This window comes from Ranitomeya imitator, chromosome 9 (genome assembly GCF_032444005.1).
Source record: "Ranitomeya imitator isolate aRanImi1 chromosome 9, aRanImi1.pri, whole genome shotgun sequence".
NCBI classification, from domain to species: domain Eukaryota; kingdom Metazoa; phylum Chordata; class Amphibia; order Anura; family Dendrobatidae; genus Ranitomeya; species Ranitomeya imitator.
This window is the reverse complement of record NC_091290.1, coordinates 8,862,892-8,888,803: the sequence shown is the minus strand read 5'-3', so window position 1 is coordinate 8,888,803 and position 25,912 is coordinate 8,862,892. Positions and strand designations below refer to the sequence as shown.

The 25,912-nt window shown below is 46.1% G+C and overlaps 2 protein-coding genes across 20 annotated transcripts; one reads left to right on the top strand and one right to left on the bottom strand.

Annotated features, from left to right (window-relative positions):
- Positions 1-1,188: 1,188 nt before the first annotated feature.
- Positions 1,189-5,844, bottom strand: HARBI1 (harbinger transposase derived 1). Of its 4 annotated transcripts, XM_069739196.1 has the most exons (4): positions 5,722-5,844; positions 4,861-5,082; positions 2,191-2,922; positions 1,189-1,597 (listed from the first exon to the last, which is right to left on the bottom strand). In XM_069739196.1, exons 3-4 carry the CDS (start codon positions 2,858-2,860, stop codon positions 1,224-1,226), a joined length of 1,044 nt encoding a protein of 347 aa, XP_069595297.1. In that variant the 5' UTR covers positions 2,861-2,922; positions 4,861-5,082; positions 5,722-5,844; the 3' UTR covers positions 1,189-1,223. The 4 variants fall into 4 exon arrangements, with proteins under 4 accessions (XP_069595297.1, XP_069595298.1, XP_069595301.1 ...); XM_069739197.1 differs by lacking the exon at positions 4,861-5,082 and having other exon boundaries at positions 5,722-5,830; XM_069739200.1 differs by lacking the exons at positions 4,861-5,082; positions 5,722-5,844 and adding an exon at positions 3,981-4,108.
- Positions 5,845-6,652: 808 nt separating this feature from the next.
- On the top strand, positions 6,653-25,668 carry ATG13 (autophagy related 13). 16 transcript variants are annotated; one of them, XM_069739179.1, is made up of 19 exons: positions 6,688-6,795; positions 11,925-12,006; positions 13,364-13,444; positions 13,532-13,651; positions 14,552-14,598; positions 15,067-15,207; positions 15,392-15,432; positions 16,438-16,534; positions 16,727-16,825; positions 18,451-18,541; positions 19,557-19,655; positions 20,855-20,965; positions 21,355-21,482; positions 21,556-21,676; positions 22,020-22,097; positions 22,450-22,557; positions 23,485-23,610; positions 23,906-23,944; positions 24,703-25,668. In XM_069739179.1, exons 2-19 carry the CDS (start codon positions 11,938-11,940, stop codon positions 24,778-24,780), a joined length of 1,674 nt encoding a protein of 557 aa, XP_069595280.1. In that variant the 5' UTR covers positions 6,688-6,795; positions 11,925-11,937; the 3' UTR covers positions 24,781-25,668. The 16 variants fall into 16 exon arrangements, with proteins under 16 accessions (XP_069595291.1, XP_069595285.1, XP_069595280.1 ...); XM_069739194.1 differs by having other exon boundaries at positions 6,710-6,795; positions 22,435-22,557; positions 24,703-24,929; XM_069739184.1 differs by lacking the exon at positions 19,557-19,655 and having other exon boundaries at positions 6,659-6,795.
- Positions 25,669-25,912: the final 244 nt, after the last annotated feature.

The following is a 25,912-nucleotide window of genomic DNA, read 5'->3' as shown; positions in this document are numbered from 1 at the left end:
TCTATTGTGAATGGTGGATTCTGTGTTATCTACTGTATGTAGAGGTGATATCAGTCATTGTACAGTGAGGAGGAGGTGAGCTGTGACATCCCCTATTGTGAATGGTGGATCCTGTATTATCTGCTGTATATAGACATGTTATCAGTCATTGTACAGGAGGAGGAGGTGAGCTGTGACATCACCTTTTGTGAATGGTGGATCCTGTTATCTACTGTATATAGAGGTGTTATCAGTCATTGTACAGGAGGAGGAGGTGAGCTGTGACATCACCTATTGTGAATGGTGGATCCTGTATTATCTGCTGTATATAGAGGTGTTATCAGTCATTGTACAGGAGGAGGAGGTGAGCTGTGACATCACCTATAGTGAATGGTGGATCCTGTGTTATCTACTGTATATAGAGGTGCTATCAGTCATTGTACAGGAGGATGAGGTGAGCTGTGACATCACCTATTGTGAATGGTGGATCCTGTGTTATCTACTGTATATAGAAATGGTATGTCATTGTACAGTAGGGGGAGGAGGTGAGCTGTGACATCACCTATTGTGAATGGTGGATCCTGTATTATCTGCTGTATATAGAGGTGTTATCAGTTATTATACAGGAGGAGGTGAGCTGTGACATCACATATTGTGAATGGTGGATCCTGTGTTATCTACTGTATATAGAGGTGTTATCAGTCATTGTACAGGAGGAGGAGGTGAGCTGTGACATCCCCTATTGTGAATGGTGAATCCTGTATTATCTGCTGTATATAGAGGTGTTATCAGTCATTGTACAGGAGGAGGTGGTGAGCTGTGACATCACCTATTGTGAATGGTGGATCCTGTGTTATCTACTGTATATAGAGGTGTTATCAGTCATTGTACAGGAGTAGGAGGTGAGCTGTGACATCACCTATTGTGAATGGTGGATCCTGTGCTATCTACTATATATAGAGGTGTTATCAGTCATTCTACAGGAGGAGGAGGTGAGTTGTGATATCACCTATTGTGAATGATGGATCCTGTGTTATCTACTATATACAGAGGTGTTATCAGTCATTCTAGAGCATTGATATTAATATCTACTCTCAGGATGTGAATGGTGACATGGATGCACATAATGACCATATGACAGGGCAAATATCTGACAGGACAGGAAGTGTTGTCATGGGGACAATAAAGAAGAGGAGCCACATATTTCCATAGGTAAAGGTGTATTTTAATTTGATATTTATTCTCTAGGTGAAATGATTCTGGACTAGTTCGTGCCTCATTCGATAAGCTTCCGTCTCCACCGCCTCCATGTTATTACAGTCCTCTTCAGTCTCCATGGCAGAAGTTCCAGGATCACACCAAATATCCAGGCCGTGCTGCAGCGCGATGTTGTGCAGGATGCAGCAGGCCAGGATGATCTGCGCCGACTTCTCGGGGGAGTATTGCAAGGTGGCGCGCGATCCATCCAGGCAGCGGAAGCGGTGACGAAGCGCCTGCTGAGCGCGCTCCATGACGCTGTGAGTGGCGGAGTGCGCCATGTTGTATCTGTACTCCTGGGGGCTCTCGGGGATTTGCACCGGCGTCATTAGCCACGGCTGTAGATGAAGCGCGCCGTCCGCTAATTAAGACAAAATACGAGAACCTTATCTCTCAGAATACATCACAAACTCAATTATTTATACTGAGGTATAAAAAAAAAAATTCTGAACTTTGTAAAAAAAAAAAAAAATTGCAAATATGGGTTTTATCATACAAGTTAACCTGAGCAAAGGTGGTTGACTAAAACATACATAATTTTTTTACTATATATATTTTATATTAGTTACAAAAATTATCTAAAATTATCTATATGTGTAATTTATTTATTTATTTTTTACTTTTCTTTTGTAGCCCCCTTAGGGAACGTGATCCTGCCTTTGTCTAATTGAAGTCAGTATATAGTTAAATTAACGTTTTCTAGGAAATTCCAGGCAGGCTGGGCATCACAAAGGGGTAAATAGGGCAGCGATGGGGGTCCCCAGCTATGTCTAAGCTGGCATTGTGACCCGTTGGCCCATTAATTGCTCCGTATGCACCAGCTATTGTGACATTTAGGGATTGACAGCTGCATTTAAATGGTTAAACAGAAGGGATCAGCGCTGGATCAGGTCGCTGCTGTTACAGTATATATGGTATATGATGCATAGCTGCAGACACATGATGGGAACATACCCAGCATCCAACCTTCTTTGTGCATTTTCGTCTCAAACAGACAGGAAAGGTTGGACTGGTGGAGAACCATATCATCCTGGGTGCTGCCGGGTCGGTGGGTTTCAGCCCAGAGAAGGACCCCCTGAGTGTCACACACCAGAAGGCAATTTAAGGAGTGCAAGCCCTTCCTGTTTATATATGACAAGTCCTCTGCATTAGGGGCTTTAATGGTCACATGCATGCAGTCCACCACTCCCAGCACACCTGGGACCCCCGCTAGGCCGTAAAAGTCATCCTTCAGCTTCTGCACTGACTCTTCCTCCTGGGGAAAACAGATGAACTGCGAGGCTCTCTCCACCAGGGCGTCCGTGACATTGGTCACACATCGACTCATGGAAGCCTGGCTGATTCCAATCGTGTCTCCCATACGGGTCTGGAATGAACCGGAGGTGTAAAATCCAAGAGCGGCCATGATCTGAGTCTCAGGGCTGATGGCACGGGATCGCTGAGTCGGCCGGGATAGGCTGGCACCCAGAAGCTCAACCAGGTAGTCGATGAATGGCCGGGGGAAGCCATACGTAGTAACCAAGTACTCATTGGAAACGTCATCCAGGCGAAACCGGTCCAGGGTGCGGTGTCCGCGGCCGTATAACAGGAGGTCGCAATCTAGGACAGTTATCGGAATAGCCATAGTCAAGCTACAAAGAGCAGCTGCTGTCACGAGTATCCTGAGCTACGTCATAAGGACGATATCTGGAAAAAAGAAGAGAAAGGAGGAGACGATCATCACTCAGGAACCATCCATCTACAATTTACATCTAACAATGGTCAATGTGGTCGAGACGTAATCGAAAGGGAGAATCCAGCTCAGGCGCTGATCCTGCTTCTTACCAGGCAGATACTGGCAGCGTTACACAGCCGACATCCACCTGTACCAGCAGCCACAGGAGCGCCCTCCGATCACCAGAGTCCAACCATTTAAATATTAAATAACACCATTGGCGCGATCGTAGGGAACCGATGAGTTACCATGACATAACTACGGAGCCACAGGCTGAGCTTCGTATGAGAACTGCAGTATATAGTAGAGGTGGAAAAATCGCAGGTTTAAGTCTTCTAGGGGAATTGAAAATAAAATAAAAATGAAATTAAAATGTTTGAAAAAATATAAAAATTTTGATCATGTCGCTTCCACAATAATTAAAGTAAAAAAAAAAAAATCATATTTATTATCATTGTGTCCAAAAAATACATCGAACTATAAAATTATTAAAAGTATAAGTTCAATGCTGAAGAAAAAAAAATTTGGAATGCCTGGAAGGCTATTTCATCATCGCCAACCTCTCCCTCCAAACAAAATCGCAATAAAAAGCGATCAAATTGTCATACTACCCCAAAATCAATATCAATACATGGTAGTAATATCTAAAAATGGCGACACAATTTTTCCTTTTTTTTTTTTTACAAATTTCAGAATATTTTCTCACCTTTACAATATGAATGAATGATGTAAAGACGGCATTTAGCAATTTCACGGCACTTGGAAAGTTCACAGCATGGTGCAAACGAATGGGGTCATATTGTGACCCGAAAGGAACCACGACAAGCAAATTGCTAAGAGTTGGAACCAGTTGGATTATTTTTTACTTGCTTGCCACAGTATCTTGGTGATCACCATGCGACCCCATTCGCTTGCACTATGCAGCAGTGTCTCTGGAGCTGTCACAGCCCAAAAAGTGAGGAAATCTAAGACAAAATGCGCAGTTTTGATCATGTGACTTGATTCGGCATGAAAAAAGTACTAATCTTACCCAGCGATTCCCCGGATGGCCAGCCATACATGGCTAATTTAGGAACTGCCATAAAAGTGAATGGAAAGTGATAGATGCGGGTCCCAGAGGTGGAACGTTAGGCCCCTTTCACACATCTGTTTTTTGCTATCAGTCGCAATCCGTTGAATTTTGAAAAAAAAACGGATCCGGCGACTAATGCCGCCGGATCCGTTTTTTTCTCATAATAATAATCTTTATTTTTATATAGCGCTAACATATTCCGCAGCGCTTTACAGTTTTGCACACATTATGATCACTGTCCCTGATGGGGCTCACAATCTAGGTTCCCTATCAGTATGTCTTTGGAATGTGGGAGGAAACCGGAGTGCACGGAGGAAACCCACGCAAACACGGAGAGAACATACAAACTCTTTGCAGATGTTGTCCTGAGTGGGATTAGAACCCAGGACTCCAGCGCTGCAGTGCTAACCACTGCGCCACCGTGCTGCCCACCGTGCTCATAGACTTGTATTAGCGACGGATGGCCTCATGTTTCATCTGTGGTTCGCCAGATCTGTCGAAAATTGTTTGTCCGGCGGCCGGAGACGACAAAGTAACGTTTTTTTTGTCTCCGTCAAAAAAACCGACAGGGATGGATCTGTCGCCGTCCGTCGTTTGCTAGAATGGAAGCCTATGGGGGCCGCATCCATCAAATGACGGAATTCTGTGACGAATTCCGCTTTTTTTTTTTAACTGAGCATGCTCTGATTTTTGTAGGATCCTTTACTCAGCCCCCCTAGTCGGATCCGTCGCATCAGGTTTTCACAATCTGTGACAGATTCGTCGATCCGTCGAGCCAACGGATTGTGACTGACGGCAAAAAACTGATGTGTGTCAGGGGCCTAAGGAATTTAATTACCGGAGGATTCTGAGAGATAGGGGGAAGATATTGGGAAATATGGGTCCATTTATGGTCCTTGCACAGGAATCCTGTCTTTTCTGTTATTCAGTTTAAGCTGCAGGGAGGAATGTAAAAGTTGTATCTTCCCTGCAGCCGCTCGCTTCCAGTCATCGGGGCGGTTGCAGTCACCGATCACTATCCAATGTGATCTCTCCTCGGCACATTGACTGACAGCCTGTTCTGCAGTAAAAAAAAACACAAAAATTGAGCTTAACTTGAAGTGGTATACATGCAGAGGTTAAACGCATGTTCACACTGGCCACAAAACATTAAAACCTACAAGAGAAAAAAGTAAGCAAAAACCCTGATGTAACTAAGTAAAAAATCAAAAGTGCATTTAAATAACACAGAGTTTTTAGTAATACTGTTTTTTCATCAAAAAAGAGCACAAAAGCCATCCCACCACGTCACGGTAACTCTGATCGGGACAGTCCTACCGCCCGTGCAATCAGGCTTTCCCATTTTTCACATTATATAGTAAAGTGAAAGGTATCATTGACAACTACGACTCGTAATAAACAAGCCCTGCGTGTGGAAGAAGAGGAGGAAAAAATGAAAATGAGCCTCAATGGGGAGAGCAAAAGGTAAATGGTGCTGTTACCAATAGCAACCAATCAGGTTGCAGTTTTCAGTCTCCATAAAGCTTCTGAAAAATGAAAGCTGCATTGTGATTGGTTGCTGTGGATTATTCTTTCCATGGTCTCTAGTTTTTTTTAGAATTCTCCCACAGAAACTATGTAGCAGAGCTGAGCAGCCCCCTCCGGTGAAGCAGCCGCAGCGGCCCCGAGTCCCACAGACCCACACAATCAGTACATTTACCGAATTTCCGGGCTCTCCGGAGCTCAGCGCCCAGTGCAGTCTCTGCAGTCAGTCTTGTTGTTGGCGGCTGCAGATTCCACATCTCCAGAACATGACGCAGCTTGGAAAAAAAAAAATATCCTCCCTCCTGGCAGAAATAAGGCGGTGATGGTGCTGCGGCGGTGAGGGGGAACCGGGGCCTAGGGGAAGGTTTTTCTGTGTGTAGAATGTGCGGCTGAGAAATCGCGGATGAGCTTTCCACACAGACAGAGCAAAACACAAACAGTAATGGCGGCTCCGAGCGGCGGACCGGGGACGTGAGGGAAGGGGAGAAGGAGAGCCGGGGACGTGAGGGGAGAAGGAGAGCCGGCACCGGGGACGTGAGGGGAGGAGGAGAGCCGGCACCGGGGACGTGAGGGGAGGAGGAGAGCCGGCACCGGGGACGTGAGGGGAGAAGGAGAGCCGGGGACGTGAGGGGAGAAGGAGAGCCGGCACCGGGGACGTGAGGGGAGAAGGAGAGCCGGCACCGGGGACGTGAGGGGAGGAGGAGAGCCGGCACCGGGGACGTGAGGGGAGAAGGAGAGCCGGGGACGTGAGGGGAGAAGGAGAGCCGGGGACGTGAGGGGAGAAGGAGAGCCGGCACCGGGGACGTGAGGGGAGACGGAGAGCCGGCACCGGGGACGTGAGGGGAGGAGGAGAGCCGGCACCGGGGACGTGAGGGGAGAAGGAGAGCCGGCACCGGGGACGTGAGGGGAGGAGGAGAGCCGGCACCGGGGACGTGAGGGGAGAAGGAGAGCCGGGGACGTGAGGGAAGGGGAGAAGGAGAGCCGGCACCGGGGACGTGAGGGGAGGAGGAGAGCCGGCACCGGGGACGTGAGGGGAGGAGGAGAGCCGGCACCGGGGACGTGAGGGGAGAAGGAGAGCCGGGGACGTGAGGGGAGGAGGAGAGCCGGCACCGGGGACGTGAGGGGAGAAGGAGAGCCGGGGACGTGAGGGGAGGAGGAGAGCCGGCACCGGGGACGTGAGGGGAGGAGGAGAGCCGGCACCGGGGAGACAAGGGACTGCAGCTGCCCTCAGAAGAAGCGTCAGCCGGAGGTGAGCAGGGAACGTGCTGACCAGAGGTGCCCAGATACAAAGTGGCACTATATACATACAGTACCACAGCTATTATATGAGGGTCCTCTGTATTATGGCCTCACTCAATACTGTACGATACATAGAATATATGCTGTGATTGGCCTGGAGACGGTGCGTCCTTGTGTACAGCCCTACGGGGGGCTCCGTGATGTGGTGGTGGGGGGCTTCTTATACTGTTTAACCTTGTAAGTCGGTGCTGATTATTTGGAAAGGTTATTGCTTGAATAACTTGGTGAAATATGCTGGGAGGCCGAGCGCTGGGCCCCGGAGCGATCCCGAGGTCGGAGCGCTGGGCCCCGGAGCGATCCCGAGGTCGGAGCGCTGGGCCCCGGAGCGATCCCGAGGTCGGAGCGCTGGGCCCCGGAGCGATCCCGAGGTCGGAGCGCTGGGCCCCGGAGCGATCCCGAGGTCGGAGCGCTGGGCCCCGGAGCGATCCCGAGGTCGGAGCGCTGGGCCCCGGAGCGATCCCGAGGTCGGAGCGCTGGGCCCCGGAGCGATCCCGAGGTCGGAGCGCTGGGCCCCGGAGCGATCCCGAGGTCGGAGCGCTGGGCCCCGGAGCGATCCCGAGGTCGGAGCGCTGGGCCCCGGAGCGATCCCGAGGTCGGAGCGCTGGGCCCCGGAGCGATCCCGAGGTCGGAGCGCTGGGCCCCGGAGCGATCCCGAGGTCGGAGCGCTGGGCCCCGGAGCGATCCCGAGGTCGGAGCGCTGGGCCCCGGAGCGATCCCGAGGTCCGAGCTCTGCAGACCCCTTCTGACTGCAGCGGAGGTGCAGACATAATCATTGTCTATGAGACCGCAGGAAACAGTGGAGCGAACGCTGCACTCAGCTGACAACACTCCCATAAACCTGCATAAAGAAGGAACCTCTGTGCTCTGAAAGCTGCAAACATCATTCTTCTGGTTAGCCAATAAAGGGATCAATCCTAGAATACAATTTGTATTACATCGACACTCCCATAGACAATGAATGGAGCAGAGGTCGAGCATAGACACCTACACTGCGTTCAAGACGAGGCTGCAGAGCTTGGGATCTCTGGGGGTCTGTGTGCTGGGATCCACAGCAATCAGTAAGTTATCCTGTACAGTGTATAGGGAATACTGTAACGTGTTTTATAGGGAATATTCCTTTGAAAGGGTAATACAGTGCTGCTCACTTTCTCAGGAGTGAGCAGATGCCATGGCACATCACAAGAACAGCTGATCTCCTGAAGCGGAAGTGAGACACTGGATAACACTTTTAAGATCTGCTGTAATCTGTTGCAAAACAATCACATATTGGGTGACCTCAAAAGTTCAATATGGTTCTCCTGGATGGCCTTGCCCGATCATCATGGTCCTTCTAGTTGGCCATGGACCTGCCCGATCGTCTTGCTCCTCATGTATGGTCATAGCCTTGCCCGATCATCATGCTCCTCCTGGATGGCCATGGCCCTGCCCGATTGTCATGCTCCTCATGGATGGTCATAGCCTTGGCAGCGGTAACGGCCCGCGGTGTAACGCACTCCGTTACCGCTGCTATTGTGCTGGGCAATATACTCCGTGACTGGGCAATATACCGCACTACGTGGCTCTGCTATATACTACGTGGCTGGGCAATATACTACGTGGCTGGGCAATATACTACGTCGCTGGTCAATATACTATGTGGCTGGGCAATATACTATGTGACTGGGCAGTATACTATGTGACTGGGCAATATACTACGTGACTGGGCAATATGCTACGTGGCTGGGCAATATGCTACGTGGCTGGGCAATATGCTACGTGGCTGGGCAATATGCTACGTGGCTGGGTAATATACTACGTGACTGGGCAATATGCTGCGTGGCTGGGCAATATACTACGTGGCTGGGCAATATACTACGTCGCTGGTCAATATACTATGTGGCTGGGCAATATACTATGTGACTGGGCAGTATACTATGTGACTGGGCAATATACTACGTGACTGGGCAATATGCTACGTGGCTGGGCAATATGCTACGTGGCTGGGCAATATGCTACGTGGCTGGGCAATATGCTACGTGGCTGGGTAATATACTACGTGACTGGGCAATATGCTGCGTGACTGGGCAATATACTACGTGACTGGGCAATATACTACGTGGCTGGGCAATATACTACGTGACTGGGCAATATACTACGTGACTGTGCAATATGCTACGTGACTGGGCAATATGCTACGTGACTGGGCAATATGCTACGTGGCTGGGCAATATGCTACGTGGCTGGGCAATATGCTACGTGGCTGGGTAATATACTACGTGACTGGGCAATATGCTACGTGACTGGGCAATATACTACGTGACTGGGCAATATACTACGTGACTGTGCAATATACTACGTGACTGTGCAATATACTACGTGACTGTGCAATATGCTACGTGGCTGTGCAATATGCTACGTGGCTGTGCAATATGCTGCGTGACTGGGCAATATGCTGCGTGACTGGGCAATATGCTGCGTGACTGTGCAATATACTACGTGACTGGGCAATATACTACGTGGCTGGGCAATATACTACGTGGCTGGGCAATATACTACGTGGCTGGGCAATATACTACGTGACTGTGCAATATACTACGTGACTGTGCAATATGCTACGTGGCTGGGCAATATACTACGTGACTGTGCAATATACTACGTGACTGCAATATACTACGTGACTGGGCAATATACTACGTGACTGTGCAATATACTACGTGACTGCAATATACTACGTGACTGGGCAATATACTACGTGACTGCAATATACTACGTGGCTGGGCAATATACTACGTGACTGTGCAATATACTACGTGACTGTGCAATATACTACGTGACTGGGCAATATGCTACGTGACTGGGCAATATGCTACGTGGCTGGGCAATATACTACGTGGCTGGGCAAGATACTACGTGACTGTGCAATATACTACGTGACTGGGCAATATACTACGTGGCTGGGCAATATACTACGTGACTGGGCAATATACTACGTGGCTGGGCAATATGCTACGTGGCTGCAATATACTACGTGACTGCAATATACTACGTGGCTGGGCAATATGCTGCGTGGCTGGGCAATATACTACGTGGACATGCATATTCTAGAATACCTGATGCGTTAGAATCGGACCACCATCTAGTAATATCTATAATAGTCTAAGATGAAAATACCCGTTTCGCTTCATAAATCTAAGCATGGCTGTGAAATTATCCGAGTCTCCTTGTTTCCGGTGCACATAAAGAAGCAAAGTTTCCAAATATGACACATACTACGGCCACCAAAGCAGAGTCCATACTGCTGCTCGCCATTGTACTGTGTATTATTTATTATTATTATTATTATACATTTTTATACATTGATCAGGGGATGTTCATATGGAGGGGGATTTATGAGGATTTTGGAGCTGTTTCTGCCCAAAAACCTCTTTGAATAATCTTTAATTTATCTTCCAATTATTGATTTAAAAAAAAAAAAGTTTGGGGGGATGAGAATGGCACCTTGTGCACTTTGGGGACGGTTTCCCATTGAGATCAATAGACATTCAAGAGTATCTGAAGTGGTTCTTGATGCAGACTCTGGAGCTGAATCTGCTCTAGATGCAGAAGAAAATGAATTTCAGTTAATAAAATGGGTGCAGAGCTGCTCCTCCTGATCGACCGTGGGTGCAGTCTGTACGGCCTCCAGATATAGGTGAAGTTTTCAGTACTGCAAGTATAGGGGATTCATAAGCATTCATTAATATCTCAGGTGCCTTCAGGGAGATGACTCTGAGCTTATATAACTGAATATTCAGATTCTGCTGCTCCCCAGGGGTACACTTCGAGAAACTGCTGAGGAGGGCAGAGTTGGCTTCAAAAAGCTGAGCATGGCATCCTATATCCCCCTTGGAAGGAAAGCGTCTGCCTTTGAGCTGCCGTCTTGTTCTCAGTCCCTCCGTGTAATGCTCTAGTTAGTACGTATCATGAAAAGTGACCCTTAGGCGCCACTTACCTTTAATTAGTGACTGCAGACACCCCCTGCCCCCAAGTCTGTTCTAGTCTCAATCCTTCATTCTGTCATGAACAGTAAGAATCCTTTTTTTAACCAGTTTTTCATCATATGCAGCAGATAGGGATTCTCTGTGGTTACTTTCTACCAGAGTGGTAGGTTTGCCAGTGCTTTTCCTGGAACGGGGTAGAGGATGCGGTGACTTCCGGCCTTTGCTCCTTGCAATGTCTTCCACCCTTGGATGTCTCTTGTCTCGGTGGTGGGGCATTCCAGGGATCATTGATTGCTGCCTCTATAGATGACGGATTGCTGGAGGTTTGGGCTCTGCTGGACCTCTGCGTCTTCCTAATTTAGGGCAGTCGGCAGTGCGGTTCGGCCTCCTCTGAGTGGGATATTGGGAGATCTTGTCATCCCTGTATTTCCAATCTCTAAAGGGAAAGAAAGGTTATACAGTCCTAGTTGTGCCAGCTAAGCAGGGAGGTCTACCTCCTCTAGACACTGGGCTAAAACCGACTAGCTTTCTGCCTGCGGGAAGGGTATGGCTGAATGGAGGAGCTAACAATTTTTTTGCTTAGCGTCTATCTCCTAATGGTAGCATCATTGACCGTGCCCGCAGAAAAACACAACAGAAAAAAAGCCGAGTTATTGCATGTTGGATCATGGCCACTATGTTTTGCCAAAGTGACCTTTGTTTTTTTATCCCCGAATCCTAGTTACAGACCATGTCTGATCTGAGGCCACACCACTGAAAGGGTCTCAATCCCCCAGTTTTATTACTGCAAGACTCTGATACCACTTTTCTTTTCGTTGCTCTGGCATAAAAAATCTAAGTGTTTGCTTCCCCCAGTGATCAGACATTTCTCTTCTACCCGGTGAATTGGTGATAAAATGCTGCCTGCAAGAAACTTTTACCCCATGACAACTTTGGTTGTTTTTCTTTCTCATCAACCAGAAAATTAGAACTGTTGGTGTTTGATTCTGTGAAATGATTAATTTTTCCTGAAGTAACCGAGCCGTGATGCCGTGTGGCACAGGTCAGACCCGGCATCTCTTGTTTGCTCTGCCGCCTTTCTTCCTTGCACTTTATTAATCATTTATTCTCATTTCTGCAGGTCTCCAGACACAATGGATTCCGACCTCAGCCCTCAGGACCGGAAGGACTTGGACAAGTTTGTCAAATTCTTTGCATTAAAGGTAGGAGCAAAACTAAGTGGGGGATATTTATGCTGATGAATGGCCCAGAATTTTGGGATAAAAAAACAAAACCCTGACATTCTTTGTCCTAGATTAGTTTTGCGTTTTCGACACATTTTTTTTTCTTGGTGTGGTCTTGAAATATGGCTTGAAATCGGGCGGCTTAATACTATTCCAAATTTTTGGTGCAGGATAAGCCAACCATAGGTAATGTAAACTTGCATTTACACTAAACAATCGTGGTCAATCGGCTGATCTTTTAATAAGCTGTTTAGACTGGCCGACGCACATCCATACGCACAGAATGATCGCTAATACGATTGTTGTGGGCTCATGAAATGCCATAGTCCTCGGCAGCACATTCTGTTTACACAGTGATGTGCTGCTTAGATCGTTGGTTTTTAAACAAGCTTAATAATCATTTCACTTGACAAACAAGCATTCTTCTTGTTCGTCGGGTGATTCGCAGCCTTTTGAGACTGCCCAGTTTTTAGGAAATGAGTATCTTGTTTCTCAATTATCACTTAGTGTAAAGATGCATCCAGTTCGTCATCCAGCAATACACACTATGGTATTTTTGGTGCATTTTCAGATTGTCTTCTTTTTACTGCCATCTTTATTCTTCTGCAATGGTGCCACATAACTGTTCTTGTGTGTCGAGCATTCATTTCTATCGGTCCTAATTGTGGATACATACAGAATTTTGAACACTTTTTATGCAAAATCACTGAAAACCAACAATTTTTAGTGCTTTTTTTTTTTTTTTTAACTTCACTACATTCACAGTTTTGGTTCATTAATTTGATATTTTTGGAGATCGAACTATTTAAGCACATGGCTATGTTAAATATGCTCTTTTTTTTGCATTCGAGAAATTAAAACTTTTATGTGGACTTTTTAAAAAATTTTATTTAGCTATTTTGTACTTGGTTTGTCGTCTTCCCAGAGAACTGGAACCTGCTATGCCATACTGCAATATATGTTATAGTACCGTATATTGGGAAGTTAATCATCTCATTTGAAGCCTAACCACAGGCTGGTTGTTGAACACATACAAAGATGGCAGCGACAGGGGCTTAAGGAAGGGGTTAGAAGTGTTAAAATTGGTTTTCCGGGTACCTCGCAGATTCACTTAGAGAATCTCGACCACGTCTTCTGTGTGCGGACACGATCATGCGGCTCCTCATATCTATGTAATCTCCACAGGTTTCTAGATCTGTTTGGATCTGATCATAGACAGAAATGTTAATAAGAGTTAAACATTTTGATTGCTGTGTAACATATAATGGGAAATATAATCTTCACTTTTCTTGCGGCAACGTTCTTAACCTTCATTAGCAATGTCTTCATTCGACAGGCAGTGCAGGTCATCGTACAAGCCCGGCTCGGAGATAAGATTTGCACTCGTTCGTCTTCCTCTCCAACAGGTTCAGACTGGGTAAGAGATTTTTCTTTTTTTACTGCGGCGTCTCATCACATACATATTTTATATGTGGATATGCATTAACTGTCCTGTTTTTTGCAGTTTAATTTGGCGATAAAAGACATCCCCGAGGTGACGCAAGAAGCCAAGAAAGCGCTTTCTGGACAGCTGCCAGCCGTGGGGCGCTCCATGTGTGTGGAGATCTCCCTGAAGACCTCCGAGGTAGGAGACTAATGTGTATGAGGCACAAGGGATGGCTTCATCCGAGCGAAAATTAATAAAACGGAACATTCTCTTTTACCCTTTTAATTATTTTTATTGTCTGATGGCACATATTCAGTATGTCATAGAGGTTCAGATCCCACCTCTAGGACCACCACTATGTCTACATGTGAAAATCTTCCCCCAAAATCGGTGGCAGACCCAGAGGTAGGATCAGGTGTTTATGACATTTAGAGATATGTGTCTGATATAGGAAAACCCCCTTTAATTACACCCCTGAATTGCTCATATCACAGGTTTATACTAACAAGAAGTTTTGGGGAGCAGAGAAAAAAATTGCACCCTACTGCTTTTCTCTCCGCTGTAACATAGAGGGGTATTCTGGTTAAAAGTTAGACCCTATCCACAGTGTAGGTGATACCTTTTAGATTGGTGAGGGATTGACCACTGAGACTCCTGGAGCTTATGTCCTTCACTTGAATGGAACGGAGGTCAAACATATAGAAAATGTCTGGAGTGTCAGTGCGTACCCTCAACCTCTGCTCCATTCACACAGGACTGAATCTGGGAAGATCTCAGAGCGCGATCTAGAAGGTATCACCTGTCCTGTAGATGGTTGATATCATCTTCCTACAGGAAAACCCCTTAAAGTTTAGTTTAGGAAAAAACCTCATAACTCAGCACTTGCTACTGAGCATCCAGTAAAGTCAGTTACGCATCATCCATATTAATGTGTCGTCCTCCTGAGGGTTGGTTGTAAGGTACCGCGGTGCCTGAAGTCCTCGCTGTGGAGTGGACAATGATGGTCTAGATTGGGTGCAGATGTAGAAAACCCTCCAAATAGTCCTAGGGCTCAGGCCTGTCCACTTTCTCGGCTCACTTCTGGCTTTTATTTTGCAGGGAGACTCCATGGAGCTGGAAGTCTGGTGTCTGGAAATGAACGAAAAGTTAGTGTAAACCTTTTTAATTTTTCCTGATCTTGAGACGTGTGAAAATGTATTCCTCTACTATATAATTTGCACCAGTTATTTATTTCTATTTTTTTTTTATATACCTGAACCAGAACTTTATCATTTAGCTCGGTGTTTGTGGAGTGAAAAAAAAATACTCCTAATCCTGTGACAATGTATTGGGAAATTAAATCAAGCGTTTGCAGCATTATTAGATATGACAAGTCCTCAGCAGATGGCTCAGTGAGACAGTAGCAGTGTGTCATATCCTGACTATATGTAGGATTGATTTGCATCTATAGGGGGAGATGATTGTAGCATCGCTGTGAAGCAGATGTGCACAGATAGTCACTGAAGTAGAACGTTCTCATCCGGTACATGGGCTAAGCACTAGCAATAACTTCGTCATTCTGTTATCTGTTTTGTTTTGTAAAATATATATATATTTTTCTATCTGGGTCGTAGGTGTGACCGGGATATCAAAGTCTCCTATACTGTATATAATCGGCTGTCATTACTGCTGAAGTCATTACTTGCCGTCACTCGGGTCACCCCCGCTTACAGGTTGTCCAGGAAGCAAGGACATGAATATGTCATTCTCTACAGGTCTGTATTGCTGATCTATTAGACTAGATTATTATTATTATTATTATTATAATACCTACTTCTCAACTGCAAATTTATCTATCAGCGACATCCATCTGAACCTCCCCAGTCTATCCTCCCAATGACACTGTGTAGTTTTCTTATATTTCAAGTGTTTTAACATATTTTTCTTTAATTCTTTCAGGATTTATTTTGGAGACGTCCAGCTCTTAGGACTTAAAGAAGGTAATATGTCAGCTGCTGTGTCGCAACGGCAAGCGCCGACCCTCGAGCAGATCTGGTCAAACATTTCCTCTTTGTATGATTGTAAAATTCACAGTGAAGCTGGATCACTTGTCTTGAAGGATTAATAAATACAAAATAGTCACATGGAAGCAGATTCACTATGATTGTCCTGAACTAGACCAGACGTCAAATTTATAAGTGACACTTACCACCTCTTTATGGCACCTCTTGGCTTACTATGTACACAGATCTTGTGCCAAAACTTTAGCGCAGGATGGTACAATTTGAGGCTTTCCATATTTTACTGCAAAAAATGAAGTTAAATGAGCAAGTTGTGCAACGTACTTTTTCGTGTGCATTTACACTAGATGATTATCGTTCCTGGGAAAGCTCATTTCCCGATAATCAGGCAGTATAAATAAGCCACTAATCACCGGACAAATGAGCAAAATGATTGTCAGAGTAAATGATCTTTAAGCTTACTTAAAAATCCAACTTCTCGGCACTTCATCGTCCTTTATAAACAGGGCATGTGCTGACGAGCTTGATGACCGTCCATTCTATTACTGATCATTCTGTGCACAAGTGACAATCATCTTCTCTGTACCTGATCAATGATCGTTTGAGCTCTTGAAAATGCATCCTTAATGCCTCAGCCTTCATCTGCTGACTTGGGTCTCAGCAGATCTTCATACGATTTTCATCCAGCACTAGACAGCCTTTCCTGTAATGGCATGTGACTGGAGCTGTATGTAAAGGGTACTGGATATAGATATATATATATATATATATATATATATATATATATATATATATATATATATATATATATGTATATATGTATATATGTATATATATATATATATATATATATATATATATATATATATATATATATATATATATATATTATTATATGCGATATTGGTGTTTTCTGTGATTATCCCGGTATGTAATCGTCAGTATTTGGGTCGATCACTTCTCATTTCTGTCTGCCTTTTGCAGGGTTTCAGGCAGTACGTGTCGGCACGGTGGGGACGCCCATAGGGACGCTGACTTTGACTTGTGCTTACAGAACTAATCTGGCCTTCATGTCCACTCGGTAAGTGTGAGCACTAAAGATATGGAGTTATCTGGAGGCATTCTTATAAACCAGCTCAGTGCCCTGTCATACACCTCTATTATACCTTCATTATTCTCATTATTACACCAATACCCCTACACTGAAGAACACATCCTATAGGACATCTAGGCCTAGCAGCTCAATAACATCAATGTGTTTGTTGCATTTCAGGCAGTATGAAAGGACCCAGCCCATCATGGGGATTATTATTGATCATTTTGTTGACCGACCTTTCCCCAGCACATCACACATGCATCCCTGCAACTACAGGTGAGGACACAGACAGCATGCACACACCGCCTATAGCCACAGAGGACCTCAGCTCAGTCTCTGCGGAGGACCTCAGCTCAGTCTCTGCGGAGGACCTCGGCTCAGTCTCTGCGGAGGACCTCGGCTCAGTCTCTGCGGAGGACCTCGGCTCAGTCTCTGCGGAGGACCTCGGCTCAGTCTCTGCGGAGGACCTCGGCTCAGTCTCTGCGGAGGACCTCGGCTCAGTCTCTGCGGAGGACCTCGGCTCAGTCTCTGCGGAGGACCTCGGCTCAGTCTCTGCGGAGGACCTCGGCTCAGTCTCTGCGGAGGACCTCGGCTCAGTCTCTGCGGAGGACCTCGGCTCAGTCTCTGCGGAGGACACACATCTTGTAAACACACGATAACCATTAGGACATGTGTTGTAATTTACGCTAACTTTCCAGAGCTCCTGATAGACCCTTCACTTTATCTACACTGAAACATGCAAGTGCTAGACATTTTTTTTTCTTGTGGAAATATGCGTGTGTCTATTTAAAATTGGGACCTCTGTCACAAAGTTTACTTTTGCTTTGCATAAATAAATAGGTTTGCCCCTGCTCTATTAATATAATATAATAATTTTTATTTATATAGCGCCAACATATTCCGCAGTGCTTTACAAATTATAGAGGGGACTTGTACAGACAATAGACATTACAGCATAACAGAAATACAGTTCAAAACAGATACCAGGAGGAGTGAGGGCCCTGCTCGCAAGCTACAAACTATGAGGAAGAGTGGAGACACGAGAGGTGGATGGTAACAATTGCTTTAGTTATTCGGACCAGCCATAGTGTAAGGATCGGGAGTTCATGTAAAGCTGCATGAACCAGTTAACTGCCTAAGTATGTAGCAGTACAGACACCGAGGGCTAATAACTGCATAAAGTGAATGAGAACATAATGCGAGGAACCTATTTTTTTTTTTTTTTTTTTTATAAATAGGCCACACAGGGATCGTTAGGTTAATGTATTGAGGCGGTAGGCCAGTCTAATATACTTGTATCAAGGCTTCATTAGGGGTTCTATGTAGTTTGGGAATTTTTCACAAAAGTCTGGCTTAAGTTTAGCTTACCAGCTTTCTTCTCAGGGTATCTAATCCCATTATTGCATATATAGGCAAAAATGGGATCAATTCCATCAGGAGAAAGCTGGTAAACTAAACCCTAGGTAATCACATCACAGATCCTCCAACTCCCATCCAGCCTGGTGAGGTGGCTGCAGGTGCAGTATTGAACTAATCGCTGCACATCTGCACGGTTTTCTTAACTTTTCTTCTATGAGAGCTAGCAAATATGCCTGTTTCTAAGATCTCCATCGAAGTGAATGAGGGGAGCTCTGCCCATTATCGGCCACCTCTTTTCATGCTCCACCTGGCAAGTACGCGGCTCGGTAGACAGGACCGGTGTTTGGCATATCTCGTCATAAAAGTCTAAGGCTGTTAGAACACTGCAGAAGCTACAGATTGATTCATTGATTTTCGCATAGGTCCCCCCCCATGTTTGAGACATTTCTGTCTTCGCACGCGTCTTGTTGATATGGGATGCCCTATTCTATATACTAGCCTGTGATCATTCTTTTGAGTTTTGTTTTAATATTTCCTTACAGGGCAACGGAGGAGCCAGGAGCTGTAAACCCATCTGTGGAGGATTCACAGGATGTCTGTGCCACGTCCTTCTCTACGTCCCCTCCGTCACAAGTAAGCACTAAGCACATGTTGCATTGCACCACGGGCAGGTGCTCATTATACAATTGCATTACCCACAAAACAAAGGGGAAGACTTAATTTCACTGCAATACATGGTGTCTTTTTAATAAATATATTTCTTCAGGGAGGTGTTTTAAGCCAGCGTGAAGAAGTGAATGTCCAACCTTCGTTATGATTTATCTAAATAGGTTCAAAATTCTGTTGTAAACTAATTTCTTAATAAATCTTGATTGTTGTCGGAGCTCAGTTTTCCTGATACACCGCTCCAAATCCCCTGTATGGACTCCGATTTAAAGGAGATGTCCAGGACTTAGATGATCGTTCGTCAATATTAGACCAGCGGGAGTCCGACACTCAGCATTTCCACTGATATGCTGTTTGCAGGGTCCCCAGTGGATGAACGGGAACAGCAGAGCTCCGCACACTGTGATGTGGCCATTCTCACTACAACAGCTGAGATCACATTCACTGTAATAGGATCTGAGCAGCAGTACTGAGAACGACCACTGCACAGTGTGCGAAGCTGTGCTCTGTACAGCTGAGTGGTGCCTGGTGTCGGCCCCCCACCAATCTGATATTAATGATCTATCCTAAGGATTGGGTAGGATAGATCATCAGTATATAAGTCATGGACAACACCTTTAAGGGTGACATGCTGACTTCCAGCAGGCACCACTAGGGGCAGCTTCCTGCATAATGTTTTATATATTGCACCATGTGCAGGGAGCTCCCCCTAGTGGTGACTGCAGCAGCCAAAATGTTTCTTAAAACTAAATATATGCAGGGAGTTTGGAGCTCTGCATCACAAAAATGGAGTGTTGAATGCAGTGAAGATATATCTATCTATCTATCTATCTATAATCGCCACAAGGTTTTGGACCTAAAAATGGTATGTTAAAAGACGGGCATTTACTCTACGGGTTCAGTAAAATGAAGCCTGATATCTGCAGTCAAATCTCACCTGTCTGCTCTCTCTTTCTGTCTGTCTCTGGCTCATTGTGCGTAGTGTGTGTTCACTCTCAGTAAGGCACAGTGTCAGACAGCCACTCCGGTGGTTACGGACTCCCACAGGGTCCTGACGGTGGGACTGACCTTCCCTCACCAAGTGAGTCCAATATAGGCATGTGTATTGTGTGAGCCTGTGTGTCAGCGTAATGGGCAGCGAGAATAGGGGAAATAATAACCGTCGAGGTATAGCAGAATAACAGATGGTAAAAGTAATGGCGACTGCCCATAGGATGCGATTCCCTAATGTGGGGGATGGAGATGTCCTATGATGGCGGATCTGGCCCCATTGCACATTCCTCTTTCATCTCATATCTCAAATTTATCTGCAGACGGTCGACAAGTTTCATGAATTTAGGACACAGCCGCGCAACCAATGCATGGTCACGTTGCAGTAAAAAATATGGCTGGCATGCAGTTTTACTGCAACATGTTTCTGTTTTAAAGTTGATCATGACTTTTACAGATAAATCTGCATCTGTTTTACTTGCAAAATTGCGCAGCTATTAACAGTCACTTAGCATACGGCAATGAATTGTGGTAACACCGCACGCCTGTGTTAATCTGCAGCCATACCGAGGACTGTCACCATAGGTCAGTGATGCAGACATTTCCGTAGGGGCTCAGCTGTGCCCCCTCATCCTCACAGATCCACTACCTGAGCGGCCTTATAGCTGGTTACATAAGCTGGGTCAGAGAGGAGGTCGGTTTATCTCTAGCCCCTCGCCCATGACAGTTTAGCCAATTTGTTTCCTTGTAGCTTTGGACAGGGGTAGAAATAGGAATGAAGCATATTGGTAAAATTCTTAAAAACTTCTTTGAATCTAAACTTTTGAGGTTAAAAGGGAATTCCTGTCCATTGTATCACTGGATAGGCGACTGGTGTCGGTGCTGCCACTGGTTCTACCTCGTCTGCAGGACCGCCAGGAGGAGGTGAATGTTGTGGCAGGTCATGCATGCGTCTTGCCGCGCCAATCAAGTCTCCAACACTGGCAAAGGTCGCCGATCACCCTGTTCAGGTCATAGGCATGAACAATGCGGGCACGACTTGGCCCAACATTCAACTCCTCCTGAATCCCCGACCCATCGCCATAACAGGTATACAAGTCCTATGTTCTGGTGATTAGTAGGGGGCCTGAGTGTAGGACCCGCGCTGAGCTAACATCCTCCACTGCTGTTTCTTTAGCTTGAGTGTCCTACCCATAATCGCTACCTAAATCCGAGCTAATGGAGGGCGGTCATTGCTTATTAATCTTGCATTTCCTTTGTTTCCGTTTCTTACTTTCTCTCGCTTTCCAGCTGTACAGCTCTCGCCTTTCTTACCAGCCAGCTGTCCTTGGAGCTGGATCCTCGGACCTGGGCTACCCTGTGGCCTTGGCGGCTGGAGTGAGTGCTACCCTCCCTCATCAGGTACTCCTCTACAAGAGGAGCGGGCGTAGTGCACGGGAGTAAGACTCGAGGATGCTCGGCCGCGCAGGGTTCTAGGGAGGAGGGGAACCTGATGTGGTTACTCGTACCAGTATACGGGACAATCTGTATTACATGGAGATTTTCTTTCTGTAAGGCCAGTACTCTGGTAAATCCAAGTCTGAGGGGTTAATACATTTCTATAAGAACCTTGTATTGATTCTGGCCTCCGCTAGTAACCCTCATTCCCAGGGGTACCCAATTCCCAGGGGTCCCCATTCTGTATGTTCTCAGTGGTGTGTGGTGGTTCACAGCTGACTGAGCTATGGTTAATGCTGAGGATGTGACGCCGAGGTCCTGGCATTTAACTCCGATGCTGATTCTCTTCATAGATGATGGTGCCTGGAAAGGACGGGGGATTGCCCAATATTACGGCCCACCCTGCACACGGCACCCAAGCAGATCATGACCGAGCGCCTCTGACCTCGCCATCACACGCAACTGGCACCACCTCCAGCAGGTAAGTCCTCGGCCTGTATGCCCACAGACCTTCCTATCCCAGATTTCACATCTCTTCTTGTTCTTCTACACAGTGAGGAAGCCGACATCCCATCCGGCAGCAGCACCGCAGGGAGGAGCGCCTCCCCAAATAAGTCTCCACATATCCTATTCACACGCAAAGTTGGGGCCTTTGTGGACAAACCTTCCCCTCAGGTGAGTGAATGCACGTTTAAAAGATGGCGCATGTGCTGGTCTTAAGGGGGGTGCCTGGTATATGAATTTTGTTTTTCTCTCGAAAGGATTCATCCCCTTTAAGCCGCCTCCTCTCTAGTGCATGCATTTTTTCTTACCATGCCTAAGCACATGACCTCTCTGGACAGAGATTGTCAGCAGCGGTCATATGCCTGGACATTGTGATCAGCTGCCCGTAAGTAAACGAGACCAGCAGGGACTGGGACAAAGGCTTAAAGGGGCGAGTATTAGTTATACCGGACAATCCCTTTAGATCACATGCCATCGCTATAATGAAGCATGAACTGTTTTGCTCTATTCCCAGGTCACGTACGCCAGTACAGATATACCATTTGCTGTGTTTGCACCCAGACAGACTGATGCAGAGGACACCGACCCCATGGTACGTCTGCAACCCTGACCCGTGTCGCTTAGTCCTGCCATTATGCCACCTGATGAGGACGGGTGTAAATGTTTTTTTTGTTGTTGTTGTTTTTTTTTTACTGTTCAACCTCTCGATTCATTCTCTTTTTTTTTTTTTCTTTTTTTTCTTTTTTTCGAGTATATTCATTGGTTTTAACATAACAGAAAAAGGGCATAATCGAGTGGGAGGGGTAACATGGGGTGATGGGGGGCTAAAGCGAGGGAAATTAAAATTTAGAGAGCACAATAAGGATACATATGAACAACATTTTGAATAGCACATTAATCTATGTAAATGTTTTGTCCTGATACACTAGGTGTTTCCGTTGCAGGTGATCTGTCCTGAGACGCCGGTGGAGGTGTCGCCAGATGCCCGCAGCCTGCAGAGCTCCTGCTCCAGCAATGACGTGCCCCAGGATGATTTTGTTATGGTGGACTTTGTAAGTGGCCCTTGCCTGAAAAGTAAAATTAAACGAATGCAAGTCATCCGTGAGTCCATATTCTCCACTCACATCTGTTACTAACTAGATCACTACTGGTTGATATTGGCACGACCATCCCCTACACTGCGTGCCCGCTGCTATGTGCAGCTTCAAGTATCTAGTCACTGCGGCACAGTAAATTGTAATGTGTCAGATGAATATTTAATATTTATTCCAGGTCTGTGATATTAATGACTTACCTTCAGGACGCAGTCAGACTACCATATAAAACTGACCACAACGCACGGACTGGCCGGCGGCTCTCCCGACCAGAGCTTGACGGCTTCATATATTTCTATGCACCTGTAACACTCGGGTTGGGAGACCGGCCGGCCAATCTATGCATTGTTGTCTGACTACGCCCTTAGGGTAGGTCATCATTGTGAGATCGGTGGGGGTCTGACAATCAATATCCCCATCTGCAGCAGCCAGATGTAGACAATGTACAGCTCCTGATACTGTAGAGCGGCCATGACACGGTGTGAGCAGCTGTGCTGTTCTGTCTCCATACATTCTGTACTTACGGCCATCGCATGACCAGCAAACCGCTAATAGTGGGGCTGCCGGGTGTCGGACTCCAAGCGATCTTTTATTGATGACTTAGTCCTTAATTGCCGTTTGTTCTCACAAATAGTGGATCACTTGCAAATAACTGGAGGTCCAGTCCGCCGAGATCCCATTGATTACTGGCGGTCTCTGTCTATTAATAGATTTAGATGACACTGTGCCCTCAATCGTCTCCTCACTGCAATTGTGCCAGGAGAAGAACCAGTGTGCTCAGCGCTGCCATACCAGTGATCATTGGGGATCTTCATCCTCTGTCCAGCGGATCAACTATAACAAATCCCATTTATGATAACGCAAATTGTTTTGTTTTTCTTGTAGCGGCCGGCCTTTTCTAAAGATGATCTTCCAATGGACGTGGGGACCTTCTACCGGGAGTTTCAGAACCCCCCTCAGCTGAGCAGCCTTTCTATCGACATTGCTGTCCAGTCCATGGCTGAAGACTTGGTGAGCTATGGTTTTCTTAAGGTCATGCATGTTACGCAGAGGACATTTTATTAAGGGTTGTTTTTTCCTGACACATGGCTGAGTGGTCAGGATCTGGTGTCTGGGCAGAGAGACTGCCCTGCAGCAATGAGGGGGTACAGCTCAGATTATCGGAGGCACATTGTGAATCGGCTTTTATTAGTGTCATCACGTATCAGATGTAACTGCTGGTACAATTATTGAGTGGTGTTCGTCTTACACGGTAAAGGTCCTTATCTCCATGATGATTTAACATATGGTGTTACTTTTACTATAGGGCAGACCTCACCAGCAACTGATCACAACCGATGCACAAGTAAGGCCCTGTTCCTACTCACGTTTTTACCCGTGTAGGACGTACATTGTCCCCATGGGTTTCTCTGAGACAGACGTATGCCAAAGTGTATACTTACAAAGTTACTAAAAAGCATAGGTGACTCCACATATGAGCGCACTTACACCAAAATAATCCTCCAACATGTCAGCTACGTAGTGTTGGCAAATATGGTAGATTTTATCCCTGGAATCATACACAATTTTTGTTGTAGTTTATGTATTTTTTTTAAGCCAAAGGCGCTGTAGAGTCAAAAGAAATAGGAAATGGACTTTTGCGTTTCCATCCTGCGGGATCCACATTTGGTGTAAATAATTGCATCATACACTGCACGCGTCAAGTTGCATCACGGACAGAATTGCGAATAAAAGTGGTGCAAAATGCACAGAACTAGCGCAGGCTGCAATTTTTTTTTTTGACAATCAGTGTGAGAAATCCCTCATGCACGTTCATTGACCGACTGGAAATATATTGGTGTGAATGTAGTCATGTGCCGTGATCAGACATTTGTGACGTTTTATCAGGCCAAAACATCATGGGAGCTTAGCCTCAGTAGGATTCAAAAGTAATCGGGGGATGCACTAGAGCCATTGTCCACTTTTTTTTTTTTTTTACATTAAAAACGGGCCCAAAATTGTCTTCAAATAAAAAAATATATATATAAAAAAATTGTCTACCAATGTCTTAGCCGGTTTCCTTTATTCGGTGCCCTAAATCTACCCTCTATCTCCTCTCCATAGGATTCACTGCCAGAAAAGTTGGCCATGCATGAAAAAAACATGGAGGAATTTGATGCCTTCGTTGATTCCCTGCAGTAAGATGCCGGAGCTCTCTGCCTGTAGGATTCGGAGTGTCTCCAGTTCGCCCAGTCCTGCTCTTTCTAAACTCAGGCCATTTTTTTTTTTGTGTGACCCTACTTGTAATTCTCATTTGCAGAAGCACTTTGTCTGCGGACTTCTGTCAGGCACTCTTGTAGAACAGCTTGCTATCTGTACAGTACTTTGGGGATGATGGGTGTGCTTGTCCTTTGATCAGGGACTTGGTTTTATACATGTGGACTTGAACGTCTCTGAGAACGATGGTAAAGCGAGGTGTTGAGACTGACTGTAAATATAATGCTGTATTCCAGGGTAGAGACTGCCTGGTCACCCTGCACCTTCTATGCCCCGTGTGGGCTACGTGCGCTCGTAAGTTCAGCACCACCGTCATACGGTTACCCCCGCACGTCTCGCCTGTCATCACCTTATAGGGTTTCTTTACGTTACTTTGTAGCCGCCATTGTGTAATGGTCACAAATCTTCATGGACGCCATGCGGCCTCCAATCAGCCAGCCTCCAATCAGCTGGCCTCCACGCTTTAACTCACTGCTGCCCCCGAGTGGTGAAAAGGGTGTAAGTGCCGCAGAACCATGATCCGCATCTATGTAAATGGGCTCTGCAGACGGCTCCGACCTGCTCCTCAACAACATTGTATGTTCTAACACTAAGCAGGACGCTTCATATCGGCATAGTAGGAGGCTCTTGGGTCCTCCGTAGGTAATGTCTGCAGGCGTTAGGTGATGATGTCTAGTAGTAATCTGCAGAGGGTTTATTGCTGCTACCCCACCCCTTCCCAATACGCCCGTCGCATCCCCCAGAAGGAAATCCAGCACTAATGAAAGATGAGATCCAGATGTGTATTATAAAATATATGTATTTCCAAGGATAGCGCTGTCTTTGTGTTTTGTAGGACTCCATCTTTTTCTGTTTTGGCCTTTCCAGGAGAGACAAGGTATGATTCTTCTATTTTTCAGTGAAGAACTAATCCGACCTAAGAGATGGTTCACGACGTCATTGTTTTTGGCTGTGACATAAGGGCCGGTTATTAAGCAGTAGAGATGCGGGTCAGTCTTGCTTTGTGTGAATTGCAGCCAGAGCAGTAAGGGAAGGTTTATTGCGTCCCGGTTAGCAG

Coding starts and splice junctions, on each gene's coding strand:
- HARBI1 (XM_069739196.1), bottom strand. CDS start 2,860: ATGGCTATTCCGATAACTGTCCTAGATTGCGACCTCCTGTTATACGGC. Junction 1,598..2,190: donor CAAAGAAGGTTGGATGCTGG/GTATGTTCCCAT, acceptor TGTCTTAATTAG/CGGACGGCGCGCTTCATCTA.
- ATG13 (XM_069739194.1), top strand. CDS start 11,938: ATGGATTCCGACCTCAGCCCTCAGGACCGGAAGGACTTGGACAAGTTT. Junction 18,542..19,556: donor CTACGTCCCCTCCGTCACAA/GTAAGCACTAAG, acceptor CATTGTGCGTAG/TGTGTGTTCACTCTCAGTAA. Junction 23,611..23,905: donor AGTCCATGGCTGAAGACTTG/GTGAGCTATGGT, acceptor CTTTTACTATAG/GGCAGACCTCACCAGCAACT.